This window comes from Ammospiza nelsoni, chromosome 15 (genome assembly GCF_027579445.1).
Source record: "Ammospiza nelsoni isolate bAmmNel1 chromosome 15, bAmmNel1.pri, whole genome shotgun sequence".
NCBI classification, from domain to species: Eukaryota; Metazoa; Chordata; class Aves; order Passeriformes; family Passerellidae; genus Ammospiza; species Ammospiza nelsoni.
In genome coordinates, this window is record NC_080647.1 from 118,139 (window position 1) to 129,539 (window position 11,401).

The window sequence follows — 11,401 nt, forward strand, 5'->3', positions numbered from 1 at the left end:
AATGCTTTTGTAGCAAAGAATGCTTTCATTTTTCCACCTGCTTCTTGTTTAGCACAATCACTTGTTGGTGAAGATTACCTGCAGTATTTGAGTTTTCTCTCATCAGAGAGGCTACACACCTGTGACCCCTCAGAGGGAAAGTTGGTCCCCATCTTTAACAAAAAAGACACAAAGAAAAAAAGAAGTAAAATTCACTAATTTATGCCTAAGGAAAAGCTAGGCAGTGGTATGCTATTATTAGGACCCCTAGTTAAGTCATATTCAACCTGGGTTTCCTAAGGCAGCATGTCTTTGTGTTTATACGATTTCAGGTTGTGAAACAATCATCAAGTTTATCTGAATTTGGCAGAAATATCCGTGTCTTAGAGGTACCAAATTTCCATAACATCCATAAAAAAAGACAAGTGCAGGCATTCTATGAATGTCCTCACTGGGGGAAAATAACAAGTGCAAGGGAACGCCCCTAACTAGGCATTGGATAAGCATACAGAATGCTTATTTGGGGGAGCAGCTTCCTGAATTTCCCCCTCACAAAACTTCTTACTGAATACTTACCTCCCTTTCTTGCAGTTGCTGGATCCAGGACAACACTGTGTTCTACATCTCTGTTGTGGCCTATTTCTTCTTAATATTTTTGATGAATACAGCTATGTTCATCACTGTTCTCCTTCAAATCCACTCTGTGAAAACAAGGACACAAAAGACATCCAGATTCTGGAAACGGGGTGCTCTCCAAGACCTCAAAAGTGCTTTCAGCCTGATGTTTCTTTTGGGGTTAACGTGGGGCTTTGCCTTTTTTGCCTGGGGAGCAGTGAGGATATTTTTCTTGTATCTCTTCAGCATTTTTAACACCTTGCAAGGTAATTTCAGAATGGAGGAGTGCTATAAACACAAGGGTTTCGGAATGTGAAATAACAATACATCTGTAATATCGTGTCACTCAAGCATGGGGGAAGAGGAGAACTGATACTGCTTTTGTATTAGAGGCTTTAGCTATTTTAAAAGGAAAGTTCTGTTACAGTGGGATGACAGTGTCTAGATAAGTTGCTGTGATAGGTAGATTACTAAAGATATAAATTCATGCCTTGGAAACACAGGTCCTGATAAATGCGCCTTGTCAGGAACTGGCATGATCCTTTTCATCTGGCCATAAAAACAGCTGATAGAATCAAGTTGCAGATTATTCTTAAACCAAATCTGCAGAAAACTCTTCCTATTACCTTCACGTGCACAAAGAAGTCAGTGCAACTCTTGGCCAACATGATTATGAAATAGTAGCGTGGCTTGGGTTAGAAGAGATCTTAAAGATCCTGATGTTGGGCCAGGAACACTTTGCCCACACAGAACACATTGGTATCAGTGGCATGACAGAAGTTTAGAAAAGGGGCAACAGATAGGAGAGATTCACGAGTTTTCATGTGTGTTCTCCATTCTTCTTTAGGGTTCTTTATCTTTGTGTTTCACTGCCTAGTGAAGGATGAAGTAGTGAAGCAGTGCCGAGTACACTTCTGCTGGGGAAGATTTCGTCTGAGTAGTTATTCTGGTAAGCACTGAAGGGATTTGTTCAGTTGACTCATAAATCTTCGTCTGCTACTGGTGTCACATTTGTTCTGCATTAAGAAATAAGGCTCCTCTCAACAGCCCTTCTGCATTGCATTGGATAACTGTTCTTTAATAGGTCTTTATCCTCTTGCATTAACTGCTTGTGATATGATGACAGGGTGACAGCATGCAGTGAAAACTGCAGATTTCCAAAAAATATTTCAGCTCGGTCTCTTAACTCTGTTCTCACATGCCATTCAGTGCTCCCTTATGTGAGCCGTATTTTTGGTGGCTTTCCAGTCTTCATATAGCTGAGATTCTGAAATTTATGCAGAATATTGGGCATACAAGTTGCCAATTTTAATGTGCAGTCGCTGGATTTGCTCAGCCTGGGAAGAAGGGAGATTATTTGAGATTTGACTGTTGACTTATCTAAAGATAAGAAAACCCATACTAATACTTATATGTCTGATTGAGAAAGCATCAGGAAATCAGGAATCTCTCTCAGAAGATTTGACTCACCAGTTGTACCATTCAAAGCCAATATGTACATGGATTATTGCAAGATAACAGGTATCTATCCAGCACCTACCTGTAAACTTCTTCATACTTTTGGCATAAATTGAAAGAGTGGGACTGTTTCCAGGGAAAAAACCTAAGTGTTACCAGTACTGTGGCCATAAATTTTGGTTTTATATTGCCTTTTGGAATGTCACTGCATTTCTGTGATGGAAAGGCTAATCAGAGCATGTGGAATGCTCTGACTCCTCCCCCTCAGGGAAGACTCTATCATAGAGTTTTCCCCACCTAGGGTTATAGAGAAGACTGAACCCATGATGCTCTGCAGCGCTACTGTCAATCTACATCAGATTGCCTCGCCCATTGGCCGGGTGACACTGCCCACCCCAATTATTCATCCCTCATCCCCCTGCAGGTTGCTGCCCTTGGTCCTGCCCTTTGCCCTCACCTGTGCCCTCAGGTCATTGGTCACTGACCCCACACTTCAGTCGTGCAGACCACATGGTTTGGTCTTTTGTCTCTGGTCCCTTTGGCATGGTGAATGCAATAAACCCCTTGCTGGAATATATCATGCAAAGATCCTTTCTGCCTTTCCTCTGCTGAGTTATCTGTGGCATGTGCATGGACTCGAAATGGCTGTTCTTGTGGCCTTACTCTGAGCGGCTTCTGAAGGAGGTGTTTCAAAGAAGGTTGCAGCATTTCTACCACCCTGTCACGCTGCAACAAGAGCATAGTCTGTTTCTATTGCTTTGTCAGGAAATATTAACTATATTCTGGTATATTTTATCTGCCATGAATGTGTACTGAAGAGTTTTGTGTTTAGTATATTCTGTGCTTAGCCATACTATTGAGAAAACTATTTCAGGTTTTCATTATATTCTTATTTTAGAAATTTTTGAACAACAGTAATAAATGTTTGCTATGTAATACACAAACCCTAATGTTATAGTTTTGATACAATATGATATTTACTTATCATAAGTATATCTGCAGTAAAAATCCCACCTCATTTCAACTAATGTATTTAAAGGAACTCTGTTTCTCTTTTCCTCCTCCCTCTCTTTCCACTAGCTGAAAAGCCAATAAAAAAATTCTCCTCCTATCCAGTTCAGAACAAGACCTATGTGCATTTCTCCTAGGCATGTTTTGAGATACAGAAGGGAGTGAAAGTATTTCATGCGCAACAGGAATCTGTTTTTCAGACACAAGCTTCTACCTTTCCATTGACCCTGCTGACATGCTGCAAGCTAAATATTAAACATTTTTTTATCAATTGAAGTCCAGCCTGGGGAGAAGAGACAGTTAAAGAAATGTCTCAATTATACTTGCAATCAGCTAATCAGACTTTGTGTGCATCTGTGGAATCAAGCTCTGAAAATGAAAGCAGCAATGAAAAATGGACCGAAGACTCCTTTCCAGGATTAGAAATATTGTGCACAATTTATGTTACATACGCTGTGATCATTTCAGTGGGTCTCCTTGGAAATGCAATACTCATCAAAGTTTTTTTCAAGATTAAATCAATGCAGACGGTTCCCAACGTCTTCATCACCAGCCTGGCATTCGGAGACCTGCTGCTTTTACTAACGTGTGTGCCTATAGATGCAACACGTTACATTGTGGATACCTGGCTCTTCGGAAGAATTGGGTGCAAGCTGCTGTCTTTTATCCAGTTAACATCAGTTGGAGTATCAGTGTTTACCCTGACTGTTCTCAGTGCTGACAGGTGAGTCTGTGCAACTGATTTGCCAGGAGACGCTGCAGGTTTGAAATTAGAAATTAATAAAATAGCAGATATCATAATTTTGCACAGTCTTAAACAGCACATTGCAATAGATTAAAAATCCCAACATACCAGCCCCCCATGTAATTTTAAAATGTGTGATAGTAAAATTGTAGCACTTCTTTTTAAGGCAGTGAGGTGAGGAAAACTCTTTAACTCTTCTGACCTTTTATTAGTTTGAGGTACAGTACAAGGGTTTTTCTCAATTGCGCAGAAAAAGGAAATGGCTTAAGTTGGGAAAAGACAGTATATTGGTGCTATCTAGTGGTACAGTGAAGTAGTCAAGGAAGATGAAAAACAAAACTGATTATGAGTGAAAATTCTTTAACCTATGTACTCAGGGATGCTTTAAAATCCTAGAACATAAAAGACTGACATGGAATAAAAAGCCAAACAAAACCACAGAACAGACTGGGGGACAAAGGAATGACTCTCGTGATTTGATGGCTAATGTAATTTTCTCCTTGAGAAGTGTATATATATATAATTCTTTTTCTCTTGTAGTTCTTCTGTCTTTTACAGAAATATTTTAGCCCAGGGGTCATGAAATTAAACTCAGGTTGTAATGACAGCATTACTAGGAGGGATCAGTGTTCTGACTGCTGTCAGTAAGTGCTGAATCTGTTTTCTGCATACTTCTTTCTTGAATGAACAAAACTAAGAGGAGATTTCAGTCCAATCAGCAGGAGCATTGAGGAGTAGAAAAACAAAAAATGAAATTTAGTATTGAGAGAGAAAAAAGGTCCTCTTGTCTGCCAGTGATTGTGGATTGTATGTAATAGCAAATTGTACATGTGTCCAGAATGTTACCAGTGGTACAGTTACTGTACTCCAAAATAATCAGCCAGCACAGGAATGACTGCATAGGGTCAAATCAAGGATCCATGTAGACCAATATTAGCCTCCAGCAGTGGTAGGATAAGGACAAGAAAAGACATGTAGGAAGAATAAAAAACCTCTATTGAACTACATTTTTAACCCTATACCTTCAGATGACACTGAACAGATGTTGTTTCTGTCTATTTATTATAACCTCAAAGAATTTCTCTTTTGGATACTTGTTCAGCTTTTTCTTGAACTTGCTTAGCAATGGCTTTCACTGCCTGTACAAAGTAATTCCTTTTATTTCTGCACTGCACATGGCTTCATTTGATGGTGCTGGCACTTGTGTTGGGAGACAGTGATCTCTCTTCATGTCCCCAGGCTATTCATGTCGTAATCCATCCTTAGGTTGTGTTTCTTCTAGTTAAAGTGTGCAGAGCAACACACGATAATAAAAAGTTGCATGAATCAGGAATACAGGTAATTGCACAATTGTCTCTTTTGTTCTCCATTTTTTTCCTAATACTACCTAACATTTTGCTTTTTTGTTGTTGTTTTGGTTTGGGTTTATTTTAGGGTTTTTTAACTACTGCTGAAAATAAACTAATGTTTATGTTGAACTATCTATTGTAGCTCCAAGGTCTTGGTCCTGCAGGATGTCAATTCAGAATTGACCATGACTAGATGACCTTTAAAGATCCCTTCCAACCCCAACTCTCCTCTGATTGTATGATTTAGACACTTGTTTCTGTGTTTAATTCTTCATGGTAGCTTTTATATATATACTCTGCACTACATTCTCACAGAGTAACTACATCATAAACTTTTTACAGAGCAAGCTCAGATCAGTCACGGGCTTAACGCCAGACTGTTGTGTTCCAATATGCTAGAAGAGCTCAAAGTGAATAAAAATGGTATTTATTTGATAAATAGCAAGCCAGCTTCCAGCTTTCTATTTAAATTTGCCTAGAGGAGAAAAAGACCAGATCCTCAGCTTGTGCAAAATGATACAACTAAGCTTTCTTATCCTCTGGGTCCTTTTTCACCGCCTTTCTTTTCATGCCAGCCTTGTGCTCCCCTGGAGGGGTTGCTTCTTTCTGCATTATCAAGACTCCCTGGTCCTTTAGGAGCAGGGTATATTGTTTCTTGTGCTTCATCCGCCTTCATGGAAATTGGTCTATGTCCCAGTTCCACACAGATTATCACACATCTATAGATTAATCCAGATTCTTCTTGTATGTCTGACTCAGTCCATATGCTGCAGAATCACAGGCATGAATCAAAAGCAGTGCCCTCTCCTGCTTTATAAATAAGAATGAATCCTGGAGTATTATTTTGAGTCAGATCACTGCACTTAGCAGGGGTCTCAGGAAGACAGAAGAATGGAGGGGCGAACATGCATGGTTTCATCTATTTATAAAGTAGTTAACCTGTTTCGTACCTTCATCAATGTTGCATACAAATTCCCTCATATATCTTTCGAGGCAGTGTCATAAAATTAGGAGTCATGATTGCCCTTAGTGATTCCAATCCAAACTTTAGAAGTCATCTTTACATAGGAAGGTTTTAATGGCAACTCCTGCCTGTCAATCCATTGAAATACATGCCTGAAATTAATTTTTACATTTTGATTTTAATTCCAAAGAGCTGGTGTCTGCTTTCATTTCCAAGAGAATTCCAGCACCCTTTGTTTAGCGAGAACAGTAATGGCTTTAGCCTTAAGAATTTTGCAGTATGTGCTCACATTATTTCTGTGTTTATTCTGACAGCAATGTTGGTCATTCTAGGTACAGAGCCATTGTTAAACCCTTGGAACTGCAGACTTCAGATGCGCTCCTGAAGACCTGCTGTAAAGCGGGCTGTGTTTGGATTGTCTCCATGATATTTGCTATCCCAGAGGCTGTTTTTTCAGATTTGTATTCTTTCAGCAATCCTGAGAAAAATATAACTTTTGAGGCGTGTGCCCCCTATCCTGTATCTGAGAAGATCCTGCAGGAAGCTCACTCCCTGGTTTGCTTCTTAGTGTTCTATATTGTGCCCTTAGCTGTCATTTCTGTCTACTACTTTCTTATCGCCAGAACTTTATATAAAAGTACATCCAACATGCCAGCAGAAGAACACTCTCATGCCCGTAAGCAGGTAAGCTCTGATCAAGCACTAAACTCTCCAATTTTCTAAAGTCTATTGTGTTGATTAAATACTAATTCTTAAGTACAGAACTTTACCTCATAATGGAGTAAAAAGCTCCACAAACTGTACCAAATTTGAATCCAAACTCATCTGTGCACTTAGGCATATGCTCGTGACTCATCGTTTGTGAGTGTCCACTCTTTCCTAAAGAGAGACGGGTCTGTGTTTTATCGTGACCCTGTAAACTCAAGAGTTAAAACATTGAATTTTAAACACTGGGACCTCATCCATGTGAGCTGACACATTAATTACTGTATTTTTAAGTCCTAGTCTAGATGAGTGTCATATGATATATAATGGAAAAGAAAAGTGCTCTTGACTGGGAATGCTTTGTTAAAAAATATGAAATAGATTTATTTTCTGGTTTAGGTCTTCTGGTTTGGGGTTTTATTTGTTCATTTTATTTTTACTTTTTGCTTTTTTTGGTTATTCAAGCATTTAGACTTTTACACTGCTTTGCAAATCAGCACCACCAACAAAAATATTTTACTAATTGCTATTACTACCAGCTATGCATTTCTTTCTTGTAGATTGAATCCCGCAAGAGAGTTGCAAAGACAGTGCTGGTGCTTGTGGCTCTGTTTGCCTTCTGCTGGTTGCCCAACCACATCCTCTACCTGTACCGCTCTTTCACATACCACACTTCTGTCAATGCTTCCACCTTTCATCTGATAGCAACTATTTTTTCCCGTGCCTTGGCCTTCAGCAATTCCTGTGTCAACCCTTTTGCTCTTTATTGGCTGAGCAAAAGTTTCCGGCAACATTTTAAAAAGCAAGTCTCATGCTGCAAGGCAGCATTCTGTGCAAAGCCTCCCACTGCTCCCCAGAGCAGTTCTCCTACCAGAGCCCTGTCAGTCACAGGCAGCATGCGTGGCTCAGAAATCAGTGTTACGCTGCTAACAGATTATAGCATCACGAAAGAAGAGGAAAGTGTTTAGTCCATGTGGGAAGAAGAAGGACAGAAACTGAGTCATTGCTATCAAGTCCCTGCTACTGGTATCCTGGAAAGAGGTGCCATGGCTTGCCCTATCTGTGAAAGTGTGTTCATCAGGAGTTCCTCATCTTTCAAAATATAGAATAAAGAAATCAAATTGTGTGGGGGAAGAAGCTGCAACAGCTTAGCTTTCCAGCATAAGCTCAAAGGGATTACTCATGTTTCCAGGAATGAACACAGATTCCTAGCTGGAATTCTTATACTGGGCAGGAAGGGACTTAGCAGAGTTGGTGCAAGAATTGGCTGTAAGGATAGTTTTGTTCTTGGTGACTTGCTTTTTGAGTCATGACTGTGAGCTCCCTCTGACAACTGCTTGCATCCGCAGCAAGCAAGCAAAGCCACTTGGTCATAACACGATCAACCAGGCACATTTTTTATTTATTTATTTATTTTCTTGTCCTGAATGTTAAAAATGAGTAAACACACAAGAAAGAATGCTAAAATGAAAGAAGGCTAAGATTTGTAGCACTGTAAAGTAAAAGAGAAAAAGCAATATGGGCCAGATCCACAGTAGCTGTTGCTCTGTCAGTGACACAGAAATTCTGGGTAAGAGCTGACTGCTTTGTAGTGAGATGGATGTTCCTAAGAAGTCAAGGGAACGAGCAGGTGATAATTTCTCTGAGAACCTTATAATCACCTTTAACCACACTTGTAAAATTCCTTGTGATATATGGGTAAAACATCTTGATAGTGCAGAGTTTTTTATTGTTACAGTGAATTAATATCAATAAATTGGGGTGGGTCTGTATCAAGGGTTCTATTTGGGATTTACAGTGCACTTCTGAAGTGCTCAAATATCCCCCTTCTGTCTTACTTTATATCCCAAAGTGGTCTTGAGTGCCCAACCTTGATTTCCCTAAGATGGAACTGTGTGTCCAATCCATCAAACCAGACTAGAGTGAGTTTGAAGTGAAAAATGTACAGTATGGAGAGGCAGACTGACCCTTTACCTGCACAGATCCACTCCTGCTCTAGTGTATGTGGTTGTATCTAAGTGGTTTACACATCTTCAAGCACACTGGGAGAGCTGGATTTTTTCTGCTATGCTAATTTTCTATTCTTCAAGTTGTATCCCTTTTTAACATTAAGATAGGCTGTCTTAATGCCATAGGCCTTCTGATCTCAAATCCACTGATTTTATGACTGGGCTTGCAGAGGCAAATCAGGACAGCCTGTCCATGCACAGCAGCACTGCTGGCAGGGACTGCCTTCCCATCAGGAAGTACAGGAGGCAAGTCTTCCTACCCCATGTTACAAAATATTTGAGTGACACTTATTTTTATGAATTTTATGTTCCCTGAACCAAAATTTTGTTCTGTGGAAGCTGGTGATAGAAAACACAATAGATTTTCCATTGTTTAAATGAAGGGACTTCTATTCCAAGAAAGAATCTGTGTGTTAAAATATAGAACAGAAGTTGCAACATATGAGCTAAAATAATTCTGTCAGTCACACAACCTTCAATTTTAGCTAACCCTTGAAGGTATAGCCCTCCTTCAACTGCACAGAGCCCCTTAGCAACATATGGCTGGAGACCCATCCACTCATGCATCATTAACTAAGTCGATTATAAGATGAGAAAATGTATTTATAGACTCTCTCTCTTGCCTGCTCTAATCAGAAAAATAAAGCCAAACTGTAAATCCCAGGGGCATTGCAATACAACCTCAGTCATCATCATAAACCAGTTACTGACAGACCAGTTTAATCCCATCAGACATGGCCTTGTTTTACTATGGTCCTCATGTTACAAGCTGCAAGGCTACATGCACTACTTTTCAAATGGATTCTTCCTTTTATTGTACCAATTGCAAACCAGGATAGGATCACTGAAATAAATGGAAATCCAATAGTACAGAAATACAATTTATTGCAAAGCAGACTCCAGAGACCTTATTTTATTCTCCTTGTCTCAATGTAACACATTGCCTGGAAGAGAGCCATGTACAAATATGAACATGTTGCACTGCTGTTTTCTTCTTCTCTCTTTCCTTCATGGAGCTGCAGGGTGAGACTGAAATAAGTAGATAAGCCTACACACGTATGAACGTACATTTATCTTCCTGGATCTTACTACAGGAAATTCTAAACCAAGGAAATATCCACCAACAATACCGTTGCTTACAGCCTTTTTTATTTTAGCTTAGTAATGCCTTTGGGAAACAGATCTACATGTTTCTGGACTTCACAGTTTGTCTCTGTCAGAGACCAAATTTCCCACAGCAAAATCTTTGGCTAACCCTTAAAACCCAGTTTCCTAATTCACCGTTTCTCTTCATTTACATGCAGCTACTTTTTGCTTGTGTAACTTCTCCTCTAACTGGATTGTCCTTCTACTGTGAATATATCTTGTTACAAAACTGATGTTTTTGCTATATTCTGCACATGTTCTGTTTAAAGACTGGCAATATTTCAAGCCACAATTTAATTATTCCATGTACTTTATGCATTGATAATTCTGTACATTCGAATCTTCATGGCCTGATGTATTTGAGTGATATATGGGTCGACATATATTTTTATCTAACCAATCTGATATTATTTATCGCATCTACTCCCCACAATATCATTATGCATAAAAGGTCTCCACATTACTATAATTGGATTTAGGGGAAAAGGGTTGCTTCTTTTGCAATCTTTGTGTTCCAAAAACCAGATTCTTTCATCCCTAAGTAATACAAGTGTAATTCTATAAAAGCATATGGAAATACCATCTATTTACATAAGTACTGAGTATTATCTAGCAAATAAAAGGGATGAATAATTAGGGGTTCACTATTTATGTCCGCAGCGTAAGAACAGGTAGGACAAAAGGCACAAAGTACTTGAAGGCTGACTCCCTCAAAGGTTCTGTCCATATGGAGTCATACTGAGAAAGTAAATACAGTTTCTAGGACACACTGGGTTTTTTAGTTTGTTTTTGTGAATGAAATGTAGACATTTCACGTGCACATTAGCAACAGTTTCAATATCAGTAGTTAATCCACCCCAAAATCCACAAAAATTAAGAAACCTATGTCAAAACATTGCTAAAGTGAGAGTGACTGGGATATAAAAGTTAGTTACACAATTACAGCCATTTTAAAGCTCCCGCTCCTGTTCCCATAAAAATTGTTTTGTTTTATTTTACATGGGCTGCCTGTTGACATTCCTGTGCTTCTGCTAAGAATATTACAATTAAAGAATAAGAATAACCCAAAGGTACACACAGCTACAGTACTTACACGTTTCAATCAGTGTTACTTTAAAAATATAATATGGGTTTTAATCAGCATTTAGTTGTCGGCTCTGCCACAGATGGTCCCCCAGTGCAAGGTGAACTATGACATGGAGTTTCTGTGCACGGGACATGATATTGAATTTTTAGTACATCTGTACTCGTTCTGTAATTTTTCCTACCATTAAGACTCCTCATCACTCTCAGTAACCTGTGTAACAGATACAGGCTCCAGACCCTTGAAAAGCACGGAGGAGTAGCCTGTCTGTACTTAGTCATTAGTTACTGCCTTCACTTAACATAACAAAGCAGCTCAGGAAAATAGTGCCTACTA

The 11,401-nt window shown here is 39.2% G+C and overlaps 1 protein-coding gene across 1 annotated transcript; it reads left to right on the plus strand.

Moving 5' to 3' along the window:
* The first annotated feature begins 3,251 nt into the window (after window positions 1–3,251).
* Window positions 3,252–11,177, plus strand: BRS3 (bombesin receptor subtype 3). Its single transcript, XM_059482942.1, has 3 exons — window positions 3,252–3,787; window positions 6,454–6,805; window positions 7,387–11,177. Exons 1-3 carry the CDS (start codon window positions 3,372–3,374, stop codon window positions 7,792–7,794), a joined length of 1,176 nt encoding a protein of 391 aa, XP_059338925.1. The 5' UTR covers window positions 3,252–3,371; the 3' UTR covers window positions 7,795–11,177.
* The last annotated feature ends 224 nt before the right edge of the window (window positions 11,178–11,401 follow it).